General features: G+C 37.9%; 1 protein-coding gene across 1 annotated transcript; it reads right to left on the bottom strand.

The window, feature by feature from the left end:
* TCTEX1D1 (Tctex1 domain containing 1) lies at positions 1 to 27,752 on the bottom strand. The gene is made up of 5 exons (XM_003265200.3): positions 27,628 to 27,752; positions 25,448 to 25,569; positions 8,670 to 8,761; positions 2,633 to 2,757; positions 1 to 1,792 (listed from the first exon to the last, which is right to left on the bottom strand). Exons 2-5 carry the CDS (start codon positions 25,564 to 25,566, stop codon positions 1,589 to 1,591), a joined length of 540 nt encoding a protein of 179 aa, XP_003265248.1. The 5' UTR covers positions 25,567 to 25,569; positions 27,628 to 27,752; the 3' UTR covers positions 1 to 1,588.
* Between the last annotated feature and the right edge of the window lie 107 nt (positions 27,753 to 27,859).

Here is a 27,859-nt window from a genome sequence, read left to right as displayed (position 1 = left end):
TATATGTTAAAGAAGTTTCTTCATTTTCATTTATTCATACAAAACTGTGATATGATTAACCCCGCTGTCGTTCCACAAAGGGAGACGTTCACAAATGTGTAATGAAAATATGAAGCTCATTTACTTATTATAGCTGTAATCTAATCCAGATTGAAAACTGTTCTATGGAGACTGACAAACATTGGTTGTGATAAATTATTACATAGACATATTCCCACTAATGCACTAACAGGAAAAAACTAGCGAAAATTGACAAATTCATTTTGAATAATCACTTTAAAAGCCAGAAAATAGCAGAAGGGAAGGGATTTTAAAAGTATCCACTTTTTACTACATGTCATTTTTGGGGAAAAGTAAGACACCAAAACATTTTAAAATTAAAGCATTGACTGGTTTTCCATTTGCTAAACTCTTTTTGATATGAATGATAAATCATTTTTTCCTTAAGACTACAGCATTGCTAATTTTCTCCATATGTGTACAATTTGTCTTTGACCTTTAACAAATGTCCTCTAGGCAGTCCACTTACCATCCAAGAACAACGCCACAACATCATTTTACTTGCACACAAAGACTTGAAAGCTTCATAAAAATAAATGATCCGTGGCGTAAGATACATTAACCAGCAGAATAATAAGCTATTTCAGCCCTGTAAATTTTAGCGCCCATCTATTCAAAACCTCACTGGGTCACTTTAGTATTAAAGTCATAGGAGCAAAATGGTAAATACACATGCTTTATTTGTTAAGGTGCCAGCTATATATTTTGTGAAAAAGTTTGTTAGCCTAGGATATTTAAAAGCAATGTCTCTTTCCAATAAATGATTTTATGTGTTACAGACACATTTAGTATTAAGCATCATGTATATTTAATTCACAATGTCTACTTCAGTGTCCCAAAAAGCCTTTATTCACTTTATAGTTTCCATTACTGAAGAGGCAACATTCGGTTCTCCCCCAATTGTGTAAAGTGCAGGCAAGCCACAAGAGCTTCTAGTTTTAGCTTGCAGCCCGTGGGACCATGCTAATTGTTATGAAGCCATTAATTCTACCTCGGCAGTTTCAGCTGTCAGGTACATGTAACAATAATTGCACTTAATGAATGCTGCTCAATTTATTAAGTACAAAATGAAAACCAGTATTCTTTTATATGCAGCACTGAGGCATATTATTTATCATTTGTGTATACCATGTTGAATATTCTACTATCATTTATTGGTCAGGGTATATAGCCATAGTTTTTCTAAACCTTCTTTTTATTAAAAAAATGCAGGAAATTGTAACACTCTAATTAAAGAATAATTAAAATAATTAGTACCAAAACAAATATTTAATAAGAATCTATGTCTGTGGAAAGCAATCCAGCAAAACCAAGACCAAGTTCCTGCTTTAGATAAACAAGATTCTTTCTGTGGCTACCCTCCCCTCCCCCAATCTTTACTAGAATATGAAAAAATTCAAAAGCTTCCAGTTGCTTGAATTATCAGTGTTGTTTCTTTCTCAAAGTTTTTGGCAGTAAAACTTTTGTGTACAGACATACAGCCTGCCTCAGAATTTTCAAAAGTAAGAGCTAGATTTCTTATTTTCAATCACTCAAGGTAAACTGCATAGACATTTGCAAGAGCGAAGAGAGAAGAATTTCTGAAAACATAAGATGAAAAGGTATCACTTTTAGGATCCCAGAGGCATCTGCTTCCAATAAGTATGCTCTGCCTGTTCAGTTGTCCAATGTGAACAATCACAATTAGTTTATACCGTGGAATCATCAAGTCCTTGACCTGGGCTTTAATAACCTAGAAATTTAAAAAAAGGGAGGGTCTTCATTCAGCTACATTGAAACTCAAAAGTATTAACCTTTGTTGTAAATATAAGGGATTTAATTTAATAGCATGATGCATTATAGATACTTCGAGTGATTGTTGTAGAACCGTAACTATGATTCCCTTCAAGCATGGTCCTCCTGAGATAGAACATTCAGGGACAAAATTTTAACACCAGCAATAAATCAACCTTTTTTAAGATACATGAAATAATTATAATCCAGAGCACAGAATTTGATAAATTACATTCTTTGAAAATTTATGTTAAGATGGCTTCACGTCAAAGAATGTTGGCATTGGAATTACACTGTCTTGTTCATGTCTAATTAAGGAACCATACATTTGGAGTCTCCTGTAATATAACTAATCATTAATGTTCATTAAAGAGTTTGTTATCAAAAAAAAGTAGAGGAAACCTTGATGAAGTGCAGCCCTGGGGTTTGTAAAACTAGAAATGTGCTTGAAGACCACGATGTCTGTATTTGATGGCACTCAAGGAAGCTGCCTTAGTGAGGAGAAAATAATCATTAAAATGTTGTATCTTTTACAATAAACACTTTTATAAATGGGGCAGTTTTATACACTTTTACATAATGCATGCAAATGATGCATCTGATTGTTTTAGACAAAGGCTTTATGTATACACACACACACACACACACACATTCATATATGTAGAATATGACCTAATTATAAATATGCATTTTAACTGTTACTGCAAATTAATTCCCCTCATCAAAAAAGTAGAGGGTTCATTGTACTTTAGCAAATATTCTAGCTATTGTTAACACTTTGGGCAAATCACACATGTACCTCAGAAATGGTTTTAGTCATCTGTCTACAGAGCTCTGGTTCATATTCTTCTACTTGTAGATAGCTGGTTAATACATCCTTCAAAATATGATTGACAGCGACCACAGGAAAATGTTTGGGAGGACCTGAAAATACACATAATATTTATTTCTAAAAAGTAATTGCAAATCACACCCACCCACCCCATAGGCTAATCAAAAGAGTATGGAAACATGGAGGGATTTAATCTTCTGGGTGGACTCTATTAAAAGAAACAAGTGGCTCTAATTAGGTTTCCCGTCAAGTGCTCTGAGAGAGGACAAGAAGACAATATTTTCATACATTTACACGACTATCTCAAAAGTGTGTTCAATACTGCTGAGGTTTGACCTTGAAAGTCTCTTCCTTCCCAGGCCCCATTGTTATGGCCATACTTCAAAGTCTCAACAGCTTTCTAACTGGCTCTCTACCTCTTATATTTCCAGCTCCAATCTATCTACCAGATCTTAAGTGACATTCCCCTTAGCGAGGTCCAAGGTGTGATTCCCTACGGCCCCTTCTCCCGCTACCACAGTGCCCCTCTTGCAGACTGCTCCAGCCTCACAGGCTCCATCTGTCTATAAAGGTGCTCCTGTGTCTTTATTCTTGCTCTTTAATTTTCAGATGGAATACCTTTCCCCATCTTGTTCATCTGAGAAACAGCCACTCATGTTTCAATACCATCTCAAATGTCTTCTTCTCCAGGTAGCACTCTACCTCCTCTTAGGTAAAAATGTCCCTCCTTTCCATGCACTGGGTCCCCACTGCCATCCTGGCTCCTAATCCACTTGATATTGGCTAAAGCATACCTGCGTTTCCAGTGAAATGGTAAGCAAGCTCGGATTTTATCCTCCTCAGAGTCTAATACAATGCTAAAGGCATAAGAAACTTTTAATGTATGATTTCTGAATTTAAATAGAATTAAATTTTATAGATAATAATCATTATATATGACATATGATTGTATATTGTATACATATATAATAATGAATGCTTTTTATTAAGCTTTTGCTACATGTCAGGCAGTGCGATAAGCACTTCATATTACCTTATATAGTCTTCCAATAGATCTCTGAGGTGAATCTCACTGTAATCTCCATTTGGTAGGTGGGGAAACAGATTTAAATACATTGAGTAACCTGCCAAGAATCACACACAGAGGCAGAGCTGGGCTGCACACCCAGGTTTATCTGATGCTAGAGCTTATATTCTCGACCACATTTCATCCACGTTCAGAGGAGAAGCTTCAAATGAATCTTCTTTATCCTGCATCCCAGGAATATTAGCCATATCATCACTTTGGTCATATACTAATGTCATTGCATGATGTGAACGTGTGCCCAGGGCCTGGCATACAGAAGCCCAATCATTATTTGTTGAATTGATAAAGGTGAAGGAATGAGATCAAGAATTCTATTCAATCCTCTTTTAATAGATGTCGGTATCTATTAATAAGTGTTTGTTTGTGATGACTGCATCTGTCAGGGTCAAAGGAAACATATGGCACCCTATAGTTAAAATAATTCCAGGAGGAAGTTCTGAGTGGGCTGTAGAAAATCACAAGGGATAGTGCAGTACCCCTCAGCCAGTGAAAGTAAGGTTGTCAGCCCACCCCCACAACCCCAAGATTGGGGAATAGAGGAAGAGCTTTTAATAGATCCCAGAAGGGTCATGTGGAGAGGGCTCCCTTGGGAGCAGCTTCTGTCCTTTGGTTGAGGAATGTAACCAGGCTGTGATGAACTCACAGGCAGGAGCCAGGGAAATAAAGAGCTCCACCTCACACTTCTCACTCCCTCTGCCTCTCTGCTGAGGTTTCCCACTGGCTGAACTTAACCAGAAGGTTACAGTCTCTGAATGCAGTTCAGTTAGGTGAGCCTCTTGAGGTTCTATAAATGGTTATTTTTATTTGATTCAACAATATAGAAATTGCTGAATTCCATTTAAATCATGGAAGGGTGGGGGTGGAGAGTGAATCTGGATAGGTAAAGTGGTTCTTAAAGATCTCCCCATCATTTCCTGTGAACTCAAGCCTAGGGCATGGTTGATTAACCCAGGGGTGACAATGCTCTGGGCCAGGACAATGAGAGCCTTTTCTTGGAATTTTTACTTTAAACTGCAAGTAGGAAAAAAGAGTCAGGCTCTTTCTGGTGGCAAAAGTTACCACGTGACTCTGAGGACCTGCTGGAGGCCATGTTTTTCATGGTGGAAAGGAGGCCAGGCCACCAAAAGAGAAGAAAGTGCACATAGGTTAGTGCTGGAAAGAGGGACCTGGTGGCACTTGAGTCTGTTTCCAGTAGTTCCCGTTGTACGGTGCTACCAATGTCCTTTCCACACTTTGCTTAGATTAAAAAAAAGTCATTAACCAGATCCTGTTTTGAAAGTACTTTGAAATATGGTAATGAAGTATTCTTTTCTTACTTCTTTGTTACCTTTTCCCTAAACATCCAGAATCATCCATCAATGTTCAGTTTCTGACTTCTGAAATAAGCTCCTAAAACTACTTTCAGAGTAAACTGGTGTGAATGGCAAAGCTTTTCTTCTTTTTTGAGATATTTTTTTCCTTAGGAGAAAAAACATGTTTTAGAAATCAAAAGGCAAAGACCTGAAGGATCAGAACAAAAATAATTTTAAAAACAAACAAAACTTATCCTTAAAAAATAAATAAAGATAAGTTTACTTAATGTATATGGGCCTCCACTACCCCACATTGGGGGTAATAATAAGAATTACTACATATTTTTTTGTTAGAATTAAATGAGACAATATATTGAATATGTTTAGAACAGTGCTTGTCACACAATAAAACACTCCTTAGATATGTGATCTTATTAGTGTTATTGCTGTTATTGTAGTTACTGCATGCTGAAGGAAGAATTGGGGATTTACCTTGCTGAGAAGGCAGCAAGATGAATGAGGACATAAGTCGGAAGACTGGGAGGCCTGTGGGGTTAGGAAGGACCCCATGGGGTGGGTCCCACCCAATCTCTCAATGCTGAGAGATTGACAGGGTCTAAGAAAACATGACATAGAGACAGGGCCTGAGCACTTCATGGAAGCTGAACTCAAATAATCTCTCTCTTTCTCTCTCAATATTTTGGATCTACTTTCTACTGTGCTGGCTTCATTCTCAAGGCAGGCTGTCTTGATGTGGTAGCAAAGACGGCCGCCAATCTAGTTTGGCTCGCAGTCCATGTTTGCAAACAACCAGGTGCCGCTATACTCAGTTCCAGAAAAAGTCCTGTGGAAAACTTATTCCATAATTAATATTAAGTTACAATGAATATCATGGAAGGCTTTTATTCTTAGTGATCTATAGTAAGATCCTTGAGTCAGTCACTTTTAGGAGTAGTAACATGATGAATGGAGATATTTAAACATATTACATCATTTGAGTCTCATAGCATCCATATGATGTATAGACTATTATCCCTATTTACAAGTGAAGACACTGAGATTCAATGATGCTAAATACCTTGCTCAAGGAATTAGCAAAATTAGTATTCAAATTCAGATATGACAGATGCCACAGCCTGCATTTTCTTTTATATTTGTTTTAGTAATTAATGAGAAATATGTAAATGGTATTTTATTGTAAGAAATACAGTTTCCTTTTCTATTCCCTTTTTTCCTCTCATGAATTATACTCATGTTTCATCTCATTTTTTGTAGCCGTAATTATTTACATAAATGCTCTCATTTAAGATGTGTTTAGATGATGCAAACATTATTGAACAGAATGAAAAATTAATTAAACATAATAGTGCTGGTGATTGGCTGATATTTCCCTCTACTTTTCTGGCCAGTATTACATTGTAAAGATATGATAAACTATTTACCAAAGTCCCACTGATATAGTTTGGATATTTGTCCCCTTCAAATCTCATATTGAAATGTGATCCCCAGTGTTGGAGGTGGGGCTTGGTGGGAGGTGTTGGAGCCAGGAAGGTGGATCCCTCATGAATGGCTTGGTGCTGTCCCAGCGGTAATTACTGAGTTCTTGCTCTATAGTTCTCCCTCTATTAGTTCACATGAGAGCTGGGTGTTTAAAACAGCCTGGCACCTCTCTTGCTCCCTCTCTTGCCATGTGACATGCCAACTCTCCTTCCCTTCTGCCATGCCTAAAAGCTTACTGAGGTCTTACCAGAAGCAGATGTTGGCACCACGCTTCCTGTATAGTCTCTAGAACCATGAGCCAAATAAACCTGTATTCTTTATAAATTACAGTCTCAGGTATTTCTTTATAGCAATGCAAAATGGACTAATACACCCACAAAATACCTTTCATATGTGAAATAAACCCAGAAACAAGTAGAAGTGGAAACACAGTTTTGATTAAGTATTAATAAAATGGCTGGTTGAATGCTATAAAAAGTGAATTGTCAAGCATAAAATACTTTAATTATTAAAAAATTCACATAGACTATTGTAGGAAAATACAGGTATATTTCATCTATACTAAGCTTTTTCTAAAATTACTTTTCTGATGTGTTCATGCTCAGTACTTCTAAAACTGATAAGATGCTTTATTTGAGAAGACAAGTTGCAAAAAATATCCTTATGTAGAAACACAGAGATTCACATTTCAAGTGCCCTATCTTGTTGAAATCTGATCCAAACCCTTCCAGCATGCACAGTTAAAAGTCATAGACACCCCATGGCTAAGAACTTTTAGTTGCAAGTGAGGGAAAACCTGACCCAAACTTAGCTTGCCTAACTGAAAAGTTAAAGGGTAGCAACTGCATTTAGGACTCCAATGATGACATCAGGATTCTGTTGTTTTCTCTCAGTTTCAAGTCAGGGCAAGGCGGCAGATACTGCCAGAGCCCCTACATTCCTTCAAGTTTCAGGGCTTTATGTTCTTCTGCAACAGGCCAAACAACATTTTCTGAATTTAATCTCAAAGGCCTTGATTGGATTGACCATGGTTATATGCCATTCTAGAATCAGTGACTGCTGTATCTATAAAGCCAGTGCCGGCTTCATCAGAATGCTAGGATCAAAAGTGGTGATGATGGTGGAATTTCAAAGGAAATTTAGTAAGGTTACCAGAGAAGTATAAAAGTATATTGGATGGCAGGAATATTAGCTGTCCACCACAGGCACTGTGAAAATATCAGTAGATTGGCTAATTATGGAGCCGTGTAATCCATGTAGCCTTAATATGAAGTTACAATGAATATCATGGAAGGCTTTTATTCTTAGTGATCTCTAGTAAGGCCCTTGAGTCAGTCACTTTCAGGAGTAGTAACCGTAGTCTTGGGGATTCCTGTAGAAAACTGGCTACAAGGCCAAAGGGGACACGCTGATGGTCTATAATTTTCCTGGGGTAAACTGGCCACAGATGGAATCACCTTGGCCCATAGAGTCTTTATTTGCCCCTTGGTAAATCTCTGTGGAATTTCTATATAGCAGTAATTATATATGAATTCAGGTAATAGTGGGCAGGTACGCATTTAGAGAAAACCAGTGTGTCTATGAGGAAACATGGATGGGAAAAGATATTTGCCGTGGACTCCACCTGGGAGTATAGGGGCAGGTGCAAAGATCTTTGTTTTCAAAGACTCAAAACCTCAATGGTAATGGATAAACATCTCTGTCAACAGGGGACTATGAGTCATTTGCCTTTGCTTTGAGTTTTTTTTTTCCTTAACCTACTAACAACACTGATTGGTTTTGTTGGATAAAACATCAATACTTATCTCTTTCATTTAAGTCATATCTCTCTATGTACCCAGAAATACTCAGTGAATTTGTTAAGTCAGTAGTATACTGTATACATCATTGCCACCTAGTGAATTGCCTGGCATTTGGGAAACATTAATAAAGAAAAGTAAGACAGCAAGGGTTGTTGCCTTTTTGCTGAGGAAGAAACTAAAGCAACATCAAATCACTCAATTCATTAAAGTCCCTTATATTGTGCTAGAATTGAAGACAATGCCAGGTTATCAAATATCATTTTTAAGAGCCTCAGTCACCAATTTAGAAGTTTAAAATAGGAGTGAGAGATAAAAGAACACACCCAACTGATAGGTGTTTTCCATCTGTACTGTAAGGTGAGACACATCATCACGCTGACTAGGTTCATCCACATAAGACACAGTACTCGTAGAACTAAAAACAAGGGAGAAAACAAATTTTAGTCATTATTATAACAATAATAACAAAATACAATATTACTTTAAGCTAAAATGTTACAAAGATGAAGTTTTCTCGAAAATTTCAACTAAATCCTACGTAAATATCCTAGTGGCATATTGAAAGTCCAAAACATCTTAGAGATGGAAATATTAAGATGCAGAGGAGTTATTTGGAGCAGGTCTCAATGTGATGGCTGAAGCCCAGGGCAGTTACCCAGGTCATCAAATTATCCAGAAAGTGATCCTGGGTTGATGTATGTGTATGGGGTAACAGTACATACTTCAAAATCCGTTGCCAATCGCGTCGCCTCCACTGATATAAAGCCTCTCCTCAAAGTAGACAAAGCTCACAAACAGGGCTGGGGGACATATGAGGAAGCTTAAAATGTTGGGCAACAACTCTATATACACATGTAGTATTATAAAGAGTTCACTATTATGTGTAGTTCACAAAATCCCTTTAGTATGAAAAAGAAAAATGAGAAACTCATCTACGTGGTAAAGGAAACCGCAATTCACCAAAACTATAATAAATTAATAAGCATCAATCAGCCCTTTCAACATTAAAAAAGGGTTTTGCTTTTGTTATCAAGGCAATATGAGCTTATCCGGGTGCTAAACAGGAGACGCAAGCAAAGAGGAGCCCCCAGTGTCTCTCCAGCACTACTTAATTCAATTTAGTTCAGAGGAAATTCAGCTGTAACTAATGACGGTCTCAGAACTCTGCACCCTCAATTTTCTCCACCTGTGAAAATGAACGTTAAGACAGATGTCATTTCAAAGAGGAGGATATAATAGCATGTGTGTATGTGCGTGTGTGTGTGTGTGTGTGTTCAGAGTGACCACTTTTCTAAGCAGGCCATGTTTTTGCTTTAATTAAATAAAAAAGAGATATTTGCTCTTAATCTTTGGGGATCTTTTTTCTTGCAAGGAATTTAAAATAGTTCTATGCTGTTTGGAATTAATAAACTTCTTGCAGATTGATATTTTAAGAAAATCACGGGCAATCTATTTTTAAAAATCCTTTAATGCAATACAACTTACATGATAAATTAGGGTTTACTCACTCAGCCCAAGAAAATGATGGAAGAAATTCTGGCTGCTTTTTTCATGGTGGGTTTCTGGATGAGTGACTTAGTCTTTATTCTTATAACATCTGCCTTCCTCAATTTACTGCTGCCCTTTGAAGTAGAAACCAACCTGTTTGGCCACACTGGCTGCAGGTGTTGTGGGCAATACCAAAGATGATTACTGCTGCTTAAAAAACCCAATGTTACATAAACCCCTTGATTCTAAGATAAGCCAGTCTGCCCCATTACTATATATGCTACTTTTAACTTTGTAAAACATTTCCCATAAATTATCTCATTTTACTTTCACAGTATCCTTTGAGGTAAGTAAAAGATTCATTATTCTACTCATTTCAGAGATAAAGGGAATGAGGCAAAGGGCTTAATGTACATGTATAAAAGGCAGACAGATTTCAAATGTCCTGTTTCCCTCTTAGTGACAAAGTCCCAACTATGATTATAACTGACAGAATTAAAATAGGGGCAATGAAATAATTAATCACTGCAATTAAAACTTACTTGCACAAACATACAGAAGGTATTCATAAAAACTCAATTTCTTTTCTACTGAACACCATATTAAAAATTCATGGAGAAGAAGAGGTAGTGCAAAATTCAAATTAGCTGGAGTGAAAAGTCAAAAAAAAGACAAAAAAGCAAATAAAGATTTTTATAAACTGTCTTCACTATCACTTACTGCAGATTGACAATCAGTGCACTTAATATTATTATCATTATGAAACCGGTAAGTGTCATAAGGGCAGCTTAAAAATCTCACTGGTTGAAGGTTGGTATGCGAATAGAAAGTTTTGCAGATTGACTTTTTTTGAGTTATTGTAGATGAATTTGTTCAGTGCCCTTTTATTTCCATAGTAGTCATATAAACAGTGTAAGCTCGTTTTAAAAATTCAAAACATACAGAAAAACATAGAGAAGAAAGTAAAATTACAAAAAATTATTAACCCCAGCGGTTCCTTAACCCCTGTTAACATTAAGAAAATCATTTCAGACATTTGATTTTACGTATGGGCTCATATTATAGATGCTTTAAAAAAATTTAAAATGTAACATGGATAACTTTCCATGTCAATAAATAGCAAACAATGCTTTAAATATCAAGACAGTACTTAATATATGCACATTCTGGATTTCATTTAACCATTTATCGTCCGTGCCTTTTAGGCTATTTCGAATATTCTACTTTTTTTTTTTTTTTTTTTTTTTTTTGAGACGGAGTCTCGCTCTGTCGCCCAGGCTGGAGTGCAGTGACGCAATCTCGGCTCACTGCAAGCTCCGCCTCCTGGGTTCACGCCGTTCTCCTGCCTCAGCCTCTCCGAGTAGCTGGGACTACAGGTGCCCGCCACCACGCCCGGCTAATTTTTTTGTATTTTTTTTTTAGTAGAGACGGGGTTTCTCCGAAAATTATAATGAACATTGTGTCAGGGACTCTTATTTACTTTCTAAAGTTGTTCTTTCCTTCTTCCTTGGTAACGGAATCCCACATTTGTAGGAATATTCCTGTGCAGACTAAAGACAAATTCTCAGTCTCTTTTTGTGCTATCGTGGCCTATGTGGCTTATGAGTCAATGAGATGTAAGTGGAACTGTTGTGTGGAAATTCTGAGAGGTTCCTCAAAAGAACTAGTGCAGCCTATAGGAGCCTGTTTTGACCCTTCTTGGTGACTGGAATGTGGATATTCCAGAGCTCAGCACTGTCTTGGGTCTTGAGGTGACCTTGTAGATTACAGATAAGAAAGAAGCCTCTGAACTTCCTCTCTTCAGACTTACTTTATGTAAGAGAAAAATAAATTTCTATTTTGTTTCAACTAATGTTTATTATTATATGCAGCAGTAGATCTAGCTGATAGCAAGTCTAATACAGAGTTTGCTACCTGGAAGTGGGATGCTACAAGTAATCAATAAATCGTAAAACTTGGGGCTGGCAGTGGTGGCTCACGCCTGTAATCCCAGTGCTTTGGGAGGCCGAAGTGGGCAGACCACTTGAGGCCAGGAGTTCAAGACCAGCCTAGGTAACATGGCAAAACCCCATCTCTACTAAAAATATATTTTAAAAAATTAGCTGGGTGTGGTGGCACACATCTGAGATCCCAGCTACTTGGGAGGCTGAGGCACAAGCACAGCTTGAACGGAAGGTGGAGGTTGCAGTGAGCCGAGATCATGCCATTGCACTCTAGCCTGGGCAACAGAGCAAGACTCTGTCTCAAAAAACAAAACAAAACAAAAACCAGTAAAAACCCATAAAACTTGGAATTAGTTTTAGAAAGGAACTGGGGCTTTGAGGAGCAGATTTTCAATATTTTGCTGGAAACCTGGTAATTCTTCTCTTAAAAAAACTATTATTTTAGGTTAGGGGGTACATGTGAAGGTTTGTTATATAGGTGAACTTGTGTCACGGGAGTTTGTTGTACAGATTATTTAATCACTCAGGTACCAAGGTCAGTACCCAATAGTTATCTTTTCTGCTCCTCTCCCTCCTCCCACCCTCCACCCTCACATGGGCCCCAGTATCTGTCATTCCCCTCTTTGTGTTCATGAATTCTCATCATTTAGCTCCCACTGATAAGTGAGGACATGTGAAGCCTTGAAATTCTTACCATGCAGAGGGAAAATAATTAGTCTATTGCTTTCTGTGCCTTAGAAGGCTGACTATGCATCAATTAAGACTACAACGTCATAAAACAGTATAGGAAATGTTTACTTTTTAAAACCTGTGTTTATGGTATTATAAAAATCTGAGATCTGATAGTTCCCACGTTAGAATGAGATGGGTTAGAAAAAGAGAGAGAGCAAAAAAGAAGAAAACGTTGAATAGAAAAAATAAGATATTTCTTCCTTGAGAAAAGAAAAAAGGAAAAGAGAAAATATTTAAAATGCTTGCAGGTATGGGCAAATAGCATTAAACCAGAATATGGGCTTGGCAGATTTTTAGAAATAAAACAGTTTTATGTCTTAAAATTGGGGAATTGCCAATATCGGTTCAGAATACTGGTTTAGGAAAACCTGGGCATATTTTCTATTGATAAACAGCTTCACTCAAATCCTTTGAAATCTTTAAAGATAAATATGTGAGATACCCAAAAAGTAAATTTATAATTTTAATTGCCAGTGCTATATACCTGGCACAATACATTTTTGGGGTATATATCACAATATTACACATGCACGGGTTTCAGTTGTCTATCATCAGACTTTTCCTAGTTTACAATGATAACCCTTCTAGATACGTAATCTCATTGTAAAGTGAATGCTACAGTTTTATTTTTTAAATATAAAAAATGTTCTTGCTGTCTATGTGTTTTACCAGCTTGTTGGCATTTATGGAGAAAAAAAATTCAATTGGCAAAACGTGTCCCAGAGAGTTATAAAGTTTTAGAAAGAAAGGTAGATGAAAAGTAATGTAATAAAAGAAAGTCTAGCATAAACCACTGGTGAGAACATTTAACAAATTAACTAATATTATTGCAGATGGAAGATTAACAACTTGTAATTCAATGAAAAATTCAGTGAATATCTGAAACCACATATGCTATTGCTGAGGACAGACAGCCTGCATACAGAAGTAGCTGCATTAAATTGGTCCAAAATAACAAAAGTAATCCTCCTTATATGTACCTGGCTGACACTGGAAATGCACCATGCTAACCCAATAGTATGCATTCTGATTATTTGCAGGAAAAAGACAAAAAAAAATTAGTTAAGAAGTTAGAGCCTGTAGTCCCAGCTGCTTGAGCGGCTGAGGCCGGAGAATTGCTTGAACCTGGGAGGCAGAGGTTGCAGTAAACCGAGATCAAGCCACTGCACTCCAGCCTGGGCAACAGAGCAAGACTCCATCAAAAAAAAAAGAAAAAGAAAAAGAAAAGAAAAGAAGTTAGAACATATTTACTCTTGAATGAAATTCATTTTTTCTTAAAAACATCTTGCAAATTTGCTTGCTGACCAGTCTTTGAATTACATAGATAAACACAAGGCATGTCTTTTTATTATGACGGTTAGAGATGGTAACAATAATTTCAGTTAATTCCCATCAGCCACAATAGCATCTAATTATTATTGAGAACTCATTTCCATACATTTTCAAAGTTATTATTATTATACCTAGATGTTTTGAAGCTGCAGGAAGAGATAATATTGAATGTGTAAGTGACCTTAGAGACATTAAAGTAGTATCTTTAAAGGTCAGAATATCATCTTTTCCTTCTATTTGTAACCATGAAATGCCTGGAACCACCATATTTATAAATATAGCATCATTTAAGTGTGTCTTTTTCGGAGGGGGGATAAGCTGTTACTAAAATCATGTGCTGCCTCCCAGTGGTGATATTTCAGAGTGCACAGAGAAAAACAAGGTCTTCAGGGTATAAATTTGTACATTTGTACTTTCCATTTTTCTTCATTCTTTCAACAAATATTTATTGCCCACAATATGTCAGGCACAGTGTGAAGTACTGGTAACACAGATAAAAATAAGAGCCCTTCTGCTCAAAAAACAGGATGTAGAATATGAGATTAAATATGCATAGAAACTCCTTTACTTGGGAACTTTCCACCTAAGACTATCCATGGATATTTTTATGAGTGTTATGCTCAAGAGCAAAGCATACCAACTTGTCCCCAGCAGTAGATGATGTTATTTGTCTGGTAAGGTAAGTTAGTTTTGCAGTTGTTATTTAGTTTATTCCAAATTTGCTGGATTTTTATGTACAGGCATATCTCATTTATTGTGACTCACTTTATTCTGCTTTGCACACAATGTGTTGTTACAAATTGAAGGTTTGTGGCAACCTTGCATTAAGCACATCGGTCAGCATTATTTTTCCAACAGCATGTGCTTACTTCATGTCTCTATGTCACATTTTGTTAATGCTCGCAATATTTTAGACTTTTTCATATTACATCTGTCATGGATATCTATGATCAGTGATATTTTATGTTATTATTGTAATTGGTTTAGGGTGCCACAAACTGTATCCACATAAAGCAGCTGACTTAGTTGATAAGTGTTATGTGTGTTCTGACTTCTCCACTGACCAGCCATTTCCCCATCTCTCTCTCTTTGGGTCTTCCTATTTCCAGTGCACAACAATATTGAAATTATGCCAATTAATAACCCTACAGTGGTCTCTAAGTGTTCAAGTGAAAGGAAGAGTCCCACATCTCTCACTTTAAATCAAAAGCTAGAAATAACCAATCGCGGTGAGGAAGGCATGTCAAAAGCCGAGATAGGCTGAAAGCTAGGCCTTTTGGGCCAACAATTTGTCAAGTTGTGACTACAACTAAGTAGGTTTTTTGCTTGTTTTTGATTTTTTTGAGACAGAATCTGGCTTTGTCACCCAGGTTGGAGTGCAGGGGTATGGTCTTGGCTCACTGCATCCTCGAACTCCCAGGCTCAGGTGATCCTCCCACCTCAGTCTCCCAAGTAGCAAGGACTGCAGGTGCACACCACCACACCTGGCTAATTTTGTTTTAATTTTTTGTACAGACAGGGTTTTGCCATGTTGCCCAGGCTGGTCTCAAACTCTTGAAATCAAGTGATCCACCCACCTCAGCCTCCAAAGTGCTGGGATTACAGGTGTGAGCCACTGCACCTGCCTGAAAAGTTCTTGAAGGAAATTAAAAGTATCACTTCAGTGAACACATGAATGATAAGAAAGCAAAACAACCTTATCGCTGATATGGAGAAAGTTTTAGTGGTCTGGATAGAAGATCAGACCAGTCACAAATTCTCTTAAGCCAAAGCCCAATTCAGAGCAAGGCCCTAACTCCCTTCACTTCCATGAAGTCTAAGAAAGGTGAGGAAGCTATGGAAGAAGTTTGAAACTAGCAGAGGTTGGTTCACGAGGTTTGAGGAAAGAAGCCATCTCTGTAACATAAAAGTGCAAGGTGAAGCAGCAAGTGCTGATGTAGAAGCTGCAGCAAGTTACCCAGAAGATCTAAGATCATTGGATAAGCTAAGAGGTTACAATAAGGAGCTACAATAAGCAACAGATTTTCCACGTAGATGAAACAGTCTTCTTTCAGAAGATGCCACCTAGGGCTTTTATAGCTAGAGAGAGGTCAATGCCTGGTTCAAAGCTTCAAAGGACAGACTGACTCTCTTCGTAGCGGCTAATGCAGCTTGTGCCTTTAAGTTCAAGCCATACTCATTTACCATCCTGAAAATCCCAGGGCCCTTGAGAATTATGTTAAATCTACTGTGTTCTATAAATGAAACAAAAAAGACTAGATGACAGCACATCTGTTTTACGGCATAGTTTCTTGAATATTTTAAGCCCACTGTTGAGACCTACTGCTCAGAAAAAGAGATTCCTTTTAAAATATTACTGCTCATTGACAATGCACCTGGTCACCCAAGGGCTCTGATGGAGATGTACAAGAAGATTAATGTTGCTTTCATGCCTGCTAACACAACATCCATTCTGCAGCCCATGGATCAAGGAGCAATTTCGACCTTCATCTCATTTATTTACTTATTTTTGTATTTTTTATTGATGTATCATAGTGATACATTTTTTTGGGGAACATGTGATATTTTGATACATGCATACAAAATGTGTAATGATCAAATCAGGACAACTGGGATATCCATTGCCTCAAACATTTATCTTTTCTTTGTGTTGGGGACATTAAAATTCCTCTAGCTATTTTTTCCCCCTAACCCCCACTAGCTATTTTGAAATATATAATAAATTATTGTTAACTATAATTTCCCTACTGTATTATTGAATACTAGAACTTATTCTATCTAATTGTATTTTTGTATGTATTCACCAACTTCTTTTCACCCCATAAATTTTACGATTTCAGAAATTCATTTTGTAAGGCTATTGCTGTCATAGATGTGGATTCCTCTGATGGATCTGAGCAAAGTAAGTTGAAAAGGATTCACCATTCTAGATGCCATTGAGAACATTCATGATTCATGGGAGGAGGTCAAAGTGTCAACATTAACAGGAGTTTTGAAGAAGTTGATTCTAGCCCTCAGGGATGACTTTGAGGGGTTCAAGTCTTCAGTGGAGGAAGTAACTGCAGATGCAGTGGAAATAGAGAACTTGAATTACTGTTAAAGGATACAAAATTATAGCTAGCTAGGAGAAATATAAGTTCTAGTGTTCTTACCACTGTAGGGTGACCATAGATGAAAATAATACATAGATTCAAAGAGCTAGAAAGAGGACATTGAATGTTCCCAACATGAAGAAATACTAAATGTTTGAGATAATGGATATGCTGATCACCCTGATCTGATTACTATACATTATATGTATGGAAAAATCACTATGTACCCCATGAATATGTATAATTGAAATTTTCAATTAAAACATAAAATTTAAAATGGTTAAAAAAGAAATGGAACCTGAATATGTGGCTGAATTGCTGCAATCTCATGGTAAACTTAAACAGATGAGGAGTTGCTTCTTACAAATGAGCAAAGAAAGTGGTTTCTTGAGATGGAATCTACTTCTGGTGACGATGCTGTGAATACTGTTGAAATGACAACAAATAATTTAGAATATTACATACACTTAGTTGATAAAGGAGTGGCAGGGTTTGAGATGGATGGACTAATTTTGAAAGAAGTTCTACCATGGCAAAATGCTATCAAACAGCATCACATGCTACAGGGAAATCTTTCACGAAAGGAAGAGTCCATTGATGTGGCAAGCTTTAAAATTTATTTTATTATTTCATTTCATTTTATTTTTACTTTATTTGAGATAGTGTCTCTCTCTGTTGCCCAGGCTGGAATATAGTGGTATGATCAAAGCTCACTGCAACCTCAGCCTCCCAGGCTTAGGGATCCTCCTGCCTCAGTCTCCCAAGTACCCAGGACTACAGGCAGGTACTACTATGCCTGGCTGATTTGTTCGTAGGGAAAGGGGGTGTCTCACTATGTTGTCCAGGCTGGTCTTGAACTCCTGGCTGCCGTGATCCTCTTGCCTTGGCTCCCCAAAATGTTGGAATTATAGGCATGAGTCACTTTGCCCAGCCTGTTGTCTTATTTTATGAAATTGCCACAGCTATCCCAACCCTCAGCAACCATCACCCTGATTAGTCAGCAGATGTCAACACTGAAGCAGGCCCCTCCACCAGCAAAAAGATGACAACTTGCTGAAGGTTCAGATGATCACTAGCATTTTTAGCAATAAAGGATTTTTATACTAAGGTATGTACATTTTTTCTTTAGATAAAATGCCATTGAATACTTAATAGACTACATACAGAACAGTGTAAACAATCTTTATGTGCACTGGAAAACTAAAACATTGATGTGACTTCCTTTGTTGCAAAATACACTTTATTGCAATGGTCTGGAACTAAACCTGCAATATTGCCAAAGTATGCCTGTAGTTTTTAGGTATTTTACTCACATTATTTGCTCCATTTTACTAGTAAGAGAAAGGCTATAATGGAAAGAAAAGATAATTTTCAAAAATGAAAGGCAGGAACGTGACAAATGACACTGTCTTGTGGAACGTATTTTTTTCGAGTAGAAGTGATGCTGAAGGATAAAGAATGAACCATGCAACCTGTGAAAAGCGCAGCTCTGGAGTAATTGAAGGTAATCCAGAAATGGTGATTGACAAAGTACAACAATTTTAAGTATGTGGATAGAAGACCAGAGTTAGTGTCTGAAGCCTATTGAGCTAATGCTCATCCAAGAGCAACGGAGGTGAGAGTTAAGCACAGCTGATGAAATTTTGTTGCAGCTCCTCGATGAAATGCATTGGTTCAAAGCTGTTTCACGCTGGGCAATCATCAGAGAGGTGATGCTGGGAGTGCGGGTGCCATGAATACCTCTACAAAGCTGTGGAGATCATCAAGGAGGAGTGTGGCCTATTACAACAGATTTCCAACACAAATGAAACTGTTCTTTTGGGTTTTTCAAAAATAGATGCACAATGGAATGTGTCAGCATGGAGGTAAAAGTATACATTAAGAAAATCTGAACAAGCATTTTTTCTATTTGCTGTAAATGCATCTTATGTCTATAAGAGGAAAGCCCATAGTCACTCTGGACTTAACACGTGCACGGACCTGTCAACCTAACTTGTTTGTGAACAAAAGAAACTTGCTTGCTCAGGAATTGATAAAATGCAACAATTATTCATTCGATGATCACAAAATATGTATTGAGTGACTACTACATGCCAGGCACTATTTTAGGTCTTTGGGATACAATACTGAAACAAAAACGAAAACAAAAACAAATTATGGTCTCTACTCCCATGGAACTGTTACTTTAGTAAGGAAAGACAGAGAATAGACAATAAAATACTAAACAAGCAAATTATATATTATGATAAAAGGTGATACATGCCTCGGGGAAAAGAAAAAATAGAGCAGGTTAAGGGAGTTTGGAAGTGGGTGGAGGAGAAGATGTGATGTGCAATTTCAAATGAAGTGGTCAAGGTAGGCCTTCATGAACAAAGAAAAGAGGTGAGGAAATGAACCACATGGATGGCCGAGGGAAAGGTATACTAGGAAGAGAGAACAGCCCATGCAAAGGCTTTGAGACAGGAGGCTGCTAGTGTGTTTGAGAAAATGCACAGATACCAGTAGCAGAGGGAGGAAGAAGAAAAGGAGTGAAAGAAGATAAAGTTGCAAAGGTATCAGGTAGCTAGATCATGTAGGGCTTTGCGAGCCATTATTCTGTAAGCTCTTACTCTGATAAAGCAGACACACCCTTGTACTTTCTGAAAACCACTAACTTTCTTTGCCAAATGGTGATATCAGGTTTTACTCTCACATGCCTTGCCAACATTTGGTATTATTCTCTTTTCTTATGTTTTGCCATTTGGATGGGTGCAAAATGGTATCTTGTTTTAATTTATATTTTTTCTGTTTGAAAGTGAGTTTTAGCACCTCTTCATATTCTGCTTAGCTATTTGGGCTTTGTTTCTGAAAACTGCTGTCTTCTTTGACTATTTTAAAAATTGTTTTCCTAGCACAAGTTGTTAATGTGCAGGATTTAAAAAAACGTATATGTATCTTCGGCCAGCCTATTAACTATGTCTGTTGTACCCTTTGTTGAACAGAAGCATTAGATTTTATTGTGGTTATATTTATCCCCAAATTATTTTGCTCTAGGGTTTGAGTTTTCATTTTGGGATCTTCTTTCAGAAATCTTTCCTTACTCCTAGAACACAAAGATACGGGCCTGTGCTTTCTTCTCTTAGCTTTGTTAATAGATTTCCACATTTTGGTCTTCCATGTGGAGTTTACCTGTGCAAAGCATATAAGGTAAGAGGCCAGCTTCATTTTCCTCCATATAATGAGCCAGTTTTCTGCCAACACAATCTATCATTTCCCCATTTACAAACATAAATGGGGATAAAATTATCTTCTCTACTTAACTTACACAGATATTGCATGTTAAATGGCTTAATAACCTATAAAGTACAATACAATATTAGTTGTTATTGTGGTTTCATTTGGAAACATGGCCATTTCAGTTTTCCCAAACTATTTTCTCTTTTTGGGGGAGGCTATATCTCAGGTAGGTCTTGTTGGGGGCTTTAGTTTAACGTAGATGGCGATACAACTTATCTCCTAACTCTGATCTTCTAATCTCTAGCCTTCTCCTTAGGTATCAAAATGAAGAAATTGCTCTGGCAACACCATTTTCAATTGCCCATAAACAGCTCACAGTAGTATAGATTGAATGATAGAATAAATTCATCACTGTTGAAATGAAGTAATGAATGCGATCATTTCCATTTTGGTCAATTTTACTGGCAAGACCTAGACAATGTGAAAAAAGTTACCAGGCAGCTCTCAGTTTCCCTGAAAAATGAACTTATCTAAATTAGAAACCTATAGTTATTCACCTTTATATGCCTAATATGTGGCACAGTAATTGGCACATAGAAGCTAATAAATCCTGAATAAATGAAGAAATACATACAGTGTGGCCTAACTGGTATGTTAGATGCCATCAGTGGGTTCACACGGGGAGCTGCGGGATCCATACAGAAAGTTCTGGTAACATGACATCACTGTAATTTTGGTTTGAGGCAAAGGAGAGAATGTTCAGCCCCCAACCTTGTCCCTAATCTACTAGTGGAACTCCTGGCCTCACAGATAAAAAGCCTGGATATCATGTCACATGATCCTGTGAAAGTAACTTGACCTCATAGCTTCTGTTTCCATTTTAAGAACAGACACTTCTCAAAAGAAGACATTTATGCAGCCAGAAAACACATGAAGAAATGCTCATCATCACTGGCCATCAGAGAAATGCAAATCAAAACCACAGTGAGATACCATCTCACACCAGTTAGAATGGCCATCATTAAAAAATCAGGAAACAACAGGTGCTGGAGAGGATGTGGAGAAATAGGAACACTTTTACACTGTTGGTGGGACTGTAAACTAGTTCAACCATTGTGGAAGTCAGTGTGGCGATTCCTCAGGGATCTCGAACTAGAAATACCATTTGACCCAGCCATCCCATTACTGGGTATATACCCAAAGGACTATAAATCATGCTGCTATAAAGACACATGCACACGTATGTTTATTGCGGCACTATTCACAATAGCAAAGAGTTGGAACCAACCCAAATGTCCAACAACGATAGACTGGATTAAGAAAATGTGGCACATATACACCATGGAATACTATGCAGCCATAAAAAATGATGAGTTCGTGTCCTTTGTAGGGACATGGATGAAACTGGAAAACATCATTCTCAGTAAACTATCGCAAGGACAAAAAACCAAACACCGCATGTTCTCACTCATAGGTGGGAATTGAACAATGAGAACTCATGGACACAGGAAGGGGAACATCACACTCCGGGGACTGTTGTGGGGTGGGGGGAGGGGGGAGGGACAGCATTAGGAGATACACCTAATGCTAAATGACGAGTTAATGGGTGCAGGAAATCAACATGGCACATGGATACATATGTAACAAACCTGCACATTGTGCACATGTACCCTAAAACCCTAAAGTATAATAAAAAAAAAAAAAAAAGATAAATTATCAATCAAAAAAAAAAAAAAAAGAAAATGAGAGCACATCTGTTCAAACACTGTTCAGTGTCTGCCAAAGCCTGAGCTTCCAACGAGAAAGATGTCATTGTCAAGACCTGCTCTTACTGCGGATGGGAAACAGAAGGTTCTGGTGAATGAATAGAATAGTTTTATTAATGCAAATCACACATGGATTGCCAATTTTCAGGAAATGAAAATACTCGACTAATAAACAAAAGCCCATTTTGCTGCTTGCTAATTCTGTAGCTTTGGAGCCTCAATCTCTCTAAGCTTCTGCTTCTTCATTTGTCGAATGGGGGAGATAATAACATCTATCTTTATAGAGCAGGAGTCGGCAAACATTTCTGTAAAAGGCCAAATAGCAGATATTTTTGGATTTGCAGGCCCCACGGTTTCTACTGTAACTACTCAGCTCTGCTGTTACAGTGCGAAAGTGGCCAGAGACAATGCACGAGTGAATAGGAATGGCTGTGTCCTAATAAACTTTATGCATATAGAGATTGGAATTTCTTATTACTTTTACACGCTGAAAAAAAAACTGTTCCCCTTTTGATTTTTTTCACCTATGTAAAAATTGTATTTAGCAAAACAGATGCAGATTGGAATAGGCCCTCGGGTCATAGTTTGCCAACTCCTATGATGGAGCTTCTCTGATACATAAAAAAGGTTCATGGTAAGGGCCCTATAAATGTTAGCTATTATCATCCTTATTATTATAAATTGTTCAGGTAAAAAATAATTTGAAATTACAGATGGAGTATGATGACCACTGTGTAGTGTACTGCCTGGACTCAGATAGTATGGGTCTGATACATGCGTGTCCAGGTCTAACAGAAATATGCCAACACACTAACAGTTACGATGTTAGGATAATAAGATCCAGCTTAAGATGTTTCTGTTTTTTCTTTAATAAAACATAAAAATTATATTAAATTGAAAAGATAACCTAAAAGCAGACCCAATCTTGAAAACAGTTCACAATAATATTTAATATAAATTTAATCTTCTTTTTGTAATTCAGAAGGCATTTCAGATATTTATTCTGTCTGGGATCATTGTTAAGCATTAGTTACAAGTGTGGAAGACTGCAGACGTGGAGACCAAGACTGTAGGGCTAAATCTGTGCTGATCTTATGCCACATATAAGAAGCAGCTTTTCAAGGAGGTCTACCTTTACTCTTCTTGTCCTCCTTATAAGTGTGGTTACTGCTAAAAAGACAAATAAGTCCATAGTCTATTGAAAGAGATAGACAAGCAAATCGCCAAATATAGGTGCATATCGAAGGCGAAAGCAGTAGGAGAAGAAAGGCAGATCATCCAACCCAGTCTGGAAGTAGAGGTGGTCATAGACGGGTAATTAGAGAGCACTTCCCAAAGAGGTGGAGATGGAGTGAAATTCTGATGGGAGAGGTGAAGAAACCCAGGGGAATAGTGTAAGAAGAGCATTGCAGGCAAGGAGTCAGGTACCCCACGGGGAAGCAACATGGGGCAATGGCTGGGAGCCAGATGGAGCACTGAGGGATAATTGAGTGTGGCTTGAGAGGAGGATGCCCGCAAGATGGTAGGGAAGATGGTGCTATGGAAGTAGGTAGGGGTCTGTGGACTTTGTATCTCATAGTCAAGGATTTGGGACTGTATCCTAATCATTAAGTCAAGTTACTTGACCTGTAAATTTTAGTTATTTCATAGTAAAGTGGTAGAAATGATGCCTACCTAGTAGGATTAATGCTGGGGAGATTCAGTGAGATAATGTATTCAGTCCTTAATAAACTTCAGAATGTTTTACATTATTGAAATTTATATTTTCAAGATTGTTTTAAAGTAATTTTCAAATGAAAGTTATATGTTTTTCTGTAAAACACTGCAATTTCAAAACAATGCCTGCATTTGATAGTCACTAAGCTTTCAGAATTTTTCTACTAGTTGAAGCCTCATTCATGAAGGAGAATAACTTGTACTGTCTAATTCCAGACAGTGAGGAAGCCAATGGAAAGCAAGTGCTAATACAAGTTAGCATGGAGTGGGGGGAGCCTCTTAAACAGTCTGCATTGCAAGGGGACTTGGAAGCTGATCATTTGCTATTTAAGAAAAAAAGTACAAATAGAGGATCCATTCTAAATGTTTTGTTTGGGAGTCCAAAACCAAAATAGTTATCATTTAAATGTAGTTGTCAGTGAAAAATCTATCCTAATGTGTTGATAAATATGATTTTTGTATTCTTGTTATTTTTAATATGTATTTATACTTCATCAACAATAGGTTAAAAAGAGTGATCTCTAATTCTTCAAACGTAGCCATGCTCTGATTCTATATGACAAATTTGTTTTGAAGGGGAAAAGATAAATAAAAGTCATGCAAATAGGAATTACAATTTAATCTTTGGAGACAGTATTTAAAAAATATCATGGGTACATAATTAATGTCGACTATTACTTAAATAGTTTCTTGGAAAACGTAAGTTGAATTTAAGCTAACAATCAGTTTTAAATAATTAAAAAAATAACCCTTGCACTTAACTATTGGAAATAGCAGCCAGAAGAGCTTAGAAGCAAAAATTACAAAGATTAATTATTCTCCCACCTTTACTTCTGACATGTGCTGGGATTGCTACTCCTTTATAGTCAGTTTCCCACCTGTAAAAGACATTGTATGTGTAATCCACAGACTTCCAGGGCTGGAATGTGGAGTTGTAAGTAGGCATTAATACACTCTGAGAATAGAAAGATTTTGGTTTCAGAATTCTAATTATTCCAGTTCTTCTACTCTCTGTTCTGCAGGACACCCTAGCTCCTGCTTCCCAATGTATACCCAATATACTACATCCTCCAGTGCTATAGAAACTAAGAACGAAAGTCTCTTATTAATTGACTGCTACATCGATAATTTGTTTTGTTTTCTTCCCAACAGCAGTCAAAAGGAAATGCCATGAAAATATTAAAAATTGATGTATATCTTTAGGAGAAAAGATGCAACATGTAGCAAGAGCCAAAAAATCTACTCACTGCCCTTTGACCTACTAATTATTCTTCTGGGAAATGACCAAGCAGAGACATATAGTAAAAAAGAAAAAAATGGAAACAAACTTAAAATGTCCAATAATTAGAGAATGGCTAAGCAACCCAGAATCATAAACTCACAAAATATTATGCAGTCATTTAAGAGGATATGGAAAAAACTATGAAAATATATGACAAAATTATATAAAATAATGTTAAGTACATTGTATATGTATGTATTGATTACAAAAATGCAAAACCTATGTTATAAAATATTGAGAAGAACTCAAAAGGCATATGAGTGTGTCTGCTTTACACTGCATGTGGTGTTTCTTTTGAGCAGGGGGTTTTTGGGATAGTATTTGAAATAGCAAAAATCCTGCTAGGATTTACATATCACTTAAGCTTTCTCTCTTTCTCTTTCTTTTTAAATATGGCCCCTAAAGATGACCTGCACCTTGTACTTGCCCATTTTATCTATTTTTATGTCCCTGAGGAAGTGTTTTTTTCTCCTAATAAACATTACAAACCTATTTATTCAATAAATGAATTTGCAATTTTAGACAGTTACTCACTCTTTGGTGCGCCCATGAATTTCCTTTTGCCAAAATTCATGATTACTTAGAGAAGAAATACTCCCTCTTTTCTTCCATGAATGAGCTGCTCTGTCTTTAGCATTGTCTGACATCATCATAACCTATGGGAGAAGACTTTTGTAAAATAGCAAAAGAAAGACCCGGAAACATTTTAGTTAGTATAACAGGGTCTAATCTCAAAGTACACAGATACTTCTCCTACCAATTTTGAACAGGGAAGTGGGGTTTCCTCAAGAGCAATATATAGTATTTGTTGTTATTCTGATCAGTAAAACTGGAACTATGATAACTCTGAAAATGCTTATTTATGCAATAGTATACTTAATTTACATAAGCAGATATTAAGCTATAGCAAAAATGCTTAACTGATGAAGAGGGAGGTCATTGACAAAAGATATGCCTGTATAGCAGAAAGATGCTATCCTACATCAGAAACCAATATTTTATTGCCCCCCAAATTTAATCATAATACAACTTTGCTAATTAATATTTGCTGTCACTGTTACATTTTATTTTTGAGACAGGGTCTTTTTCTGTCACCCAGGTTGGAGTGCAGTGCTATGATCATGGCTCACTACTGCCCCAAACACCTGGGCTCAAGCGTTCCTCCCAACTCAGCCACCTGAGTAGCTGGGACCACAGGTGTATGCCATCAAGCTGGGCTTATTTTTTATTTTTTGTAGTGATAGGGTCTATGTTGCCCAGGCTGGTCTTGAACTCCTGGGATCAAGCAATCCTGCTTCAGCCTCCCAAAGTGCTGGGATTACAGGCGTGAGTCACTCTACCTGGCCTGTTTTATTATTTTAGAGACAGGATCTAGCTCTTGTTACCCAGGCTGGAGTGCAGTGGCATGATCATAGCTCACTGTAACTTCAAACTCCTGGGCTAAAGCGGTCCGCCCACCTCAGCCTCCCTAGTAGCTAGGACTACAGGCCTGCACCACCATGCCTGGCTAATTGTTAAAAATTTTTGTAGAGACAAGGTCTTTCTATGTTGCCCAGGCTGGTCTTAATCTCCTGGCCTTAAGTGATCCTCCTGCCTTTGCCTCCCAAAGTGCTGGAATTACAGACATCAACCACTGTGCCTGACCAGCCATGACTTTAAAAAATAAAATTAGGGGTAGGGGGCTAGAAAATAAATAAACAAATAAAAATTAAAATTAACCTTGCTTTCCCAAAGATTTTTTGTTGTTTGTTTTGTTTTCTTGAGCAACATTTGCATACTTTGTAAGGAGCAAATAGGACTTAACTTTTAAATAAATAATTTATTGGAAAACTCCCTCCTTCCTACTAATACTTGTTAAAAAGCTGGTAGTAGCAATGGACTTCCCAGAACTTAGACTATAACTCTAATGCCCTCACTGTCTACCTACAAATTAAGGTATTCATTTAAATTATTTCATAATCTATAAATGTGAGAGCCCCAATAAGGAAATACTGTGCTAGACACCAAAGCATAAAAATAAAAGAGAATCCATGCCTTCAAAGAGCTGGCAGTTGAGTAGGTAGGGCACACAAGAACATACCCTAAAACTCAGTGGCATCAATGTCAGAGCAGAGGTGCTGTGTGTGGGTGAGGCAGGCAGCGTGGTGTGTGTGTGCACGTGAGTGTGAGCGTCCTTGAGTGTGTACCTGTGAGTGTGCATCTCTGTGTGTGCAGGTGCCTGTGTGTATAAGTGTGTCTGTATTCGTGTGTATGAAGGTGAGTGTGTTTATGAGTGTGGAAAGACACACAGCTTGATTAGGTGGGTCATTCAGGTTTCGCTGCAAAGTCACATAGACCCATCTCGGCCTCAGTTGTTTCCAAAGCTGCCCTGCAGGCCGCCCCCTCCCCAAGAAAGGCCGGAGTTGGGACCTGGAGGTCCTCATGGGTGCGGCCAGCTACAGGAAGACCGCCCGAGGTCAGGGGACCTTGCTGGCGGGCTCTGCGTTGACCATCACTCTTGAAGCCCAGCCATGCAATGGGGCAGGGGACCAACGGCTGGGACAGACTTTCAGTTCCCAAATTTGGGATCATTTTTTCTTATTTGTTGGGGAGAGGAGGAATAAAGTGGCGGAGAGATCGGGGCCAAATAGGGCCATTTCTCAACAAAGGGCCGATCCCTTGTCCCCTGTCCTTCCTTTGGGGTCCAGATGCGCTGCAGAGAGAGCCGACCCTACCTGCAACAGGGAGGCTTCGCCCGGAGCCTCCCAGACCTCTGGCTCGTTCACTGCAGACACTGCGCGCGGCGCGGCTCCAGCCTCCCAGGCCTCATTCAGCTGGCGGCCGCCGCGCACTACCCCTGGACTCTGAGGCCGGTCTCCAGGGTGACCTCAAACAGCGTCCTCGGCCCGCCCCGGCCGGACTTGGCCGCTGAGTGGCCCTCTGAGCTGCCCTAAGGATGTAGAGGAT

Source organism: Nomascus leucogenys, chromosome 5 (genome assembly GCF_006542625.1).
Source record: "Nomascus leucogenys isolate Asia chromosome 5, Asia_NLE_v1, whole genome shotgun sequence".
Lineage (NCBI taxonomy): Eukaryota > Metazoa > Chordata > Mammalia > Primates > Hylobatidae > Nomascus > Nomascus leucogenys.
The sequence above is the reverse complement of the archived record's forward strand: the minus strand, read 5'-3'. Positions and strand labels throughout refer to the sequence as shown.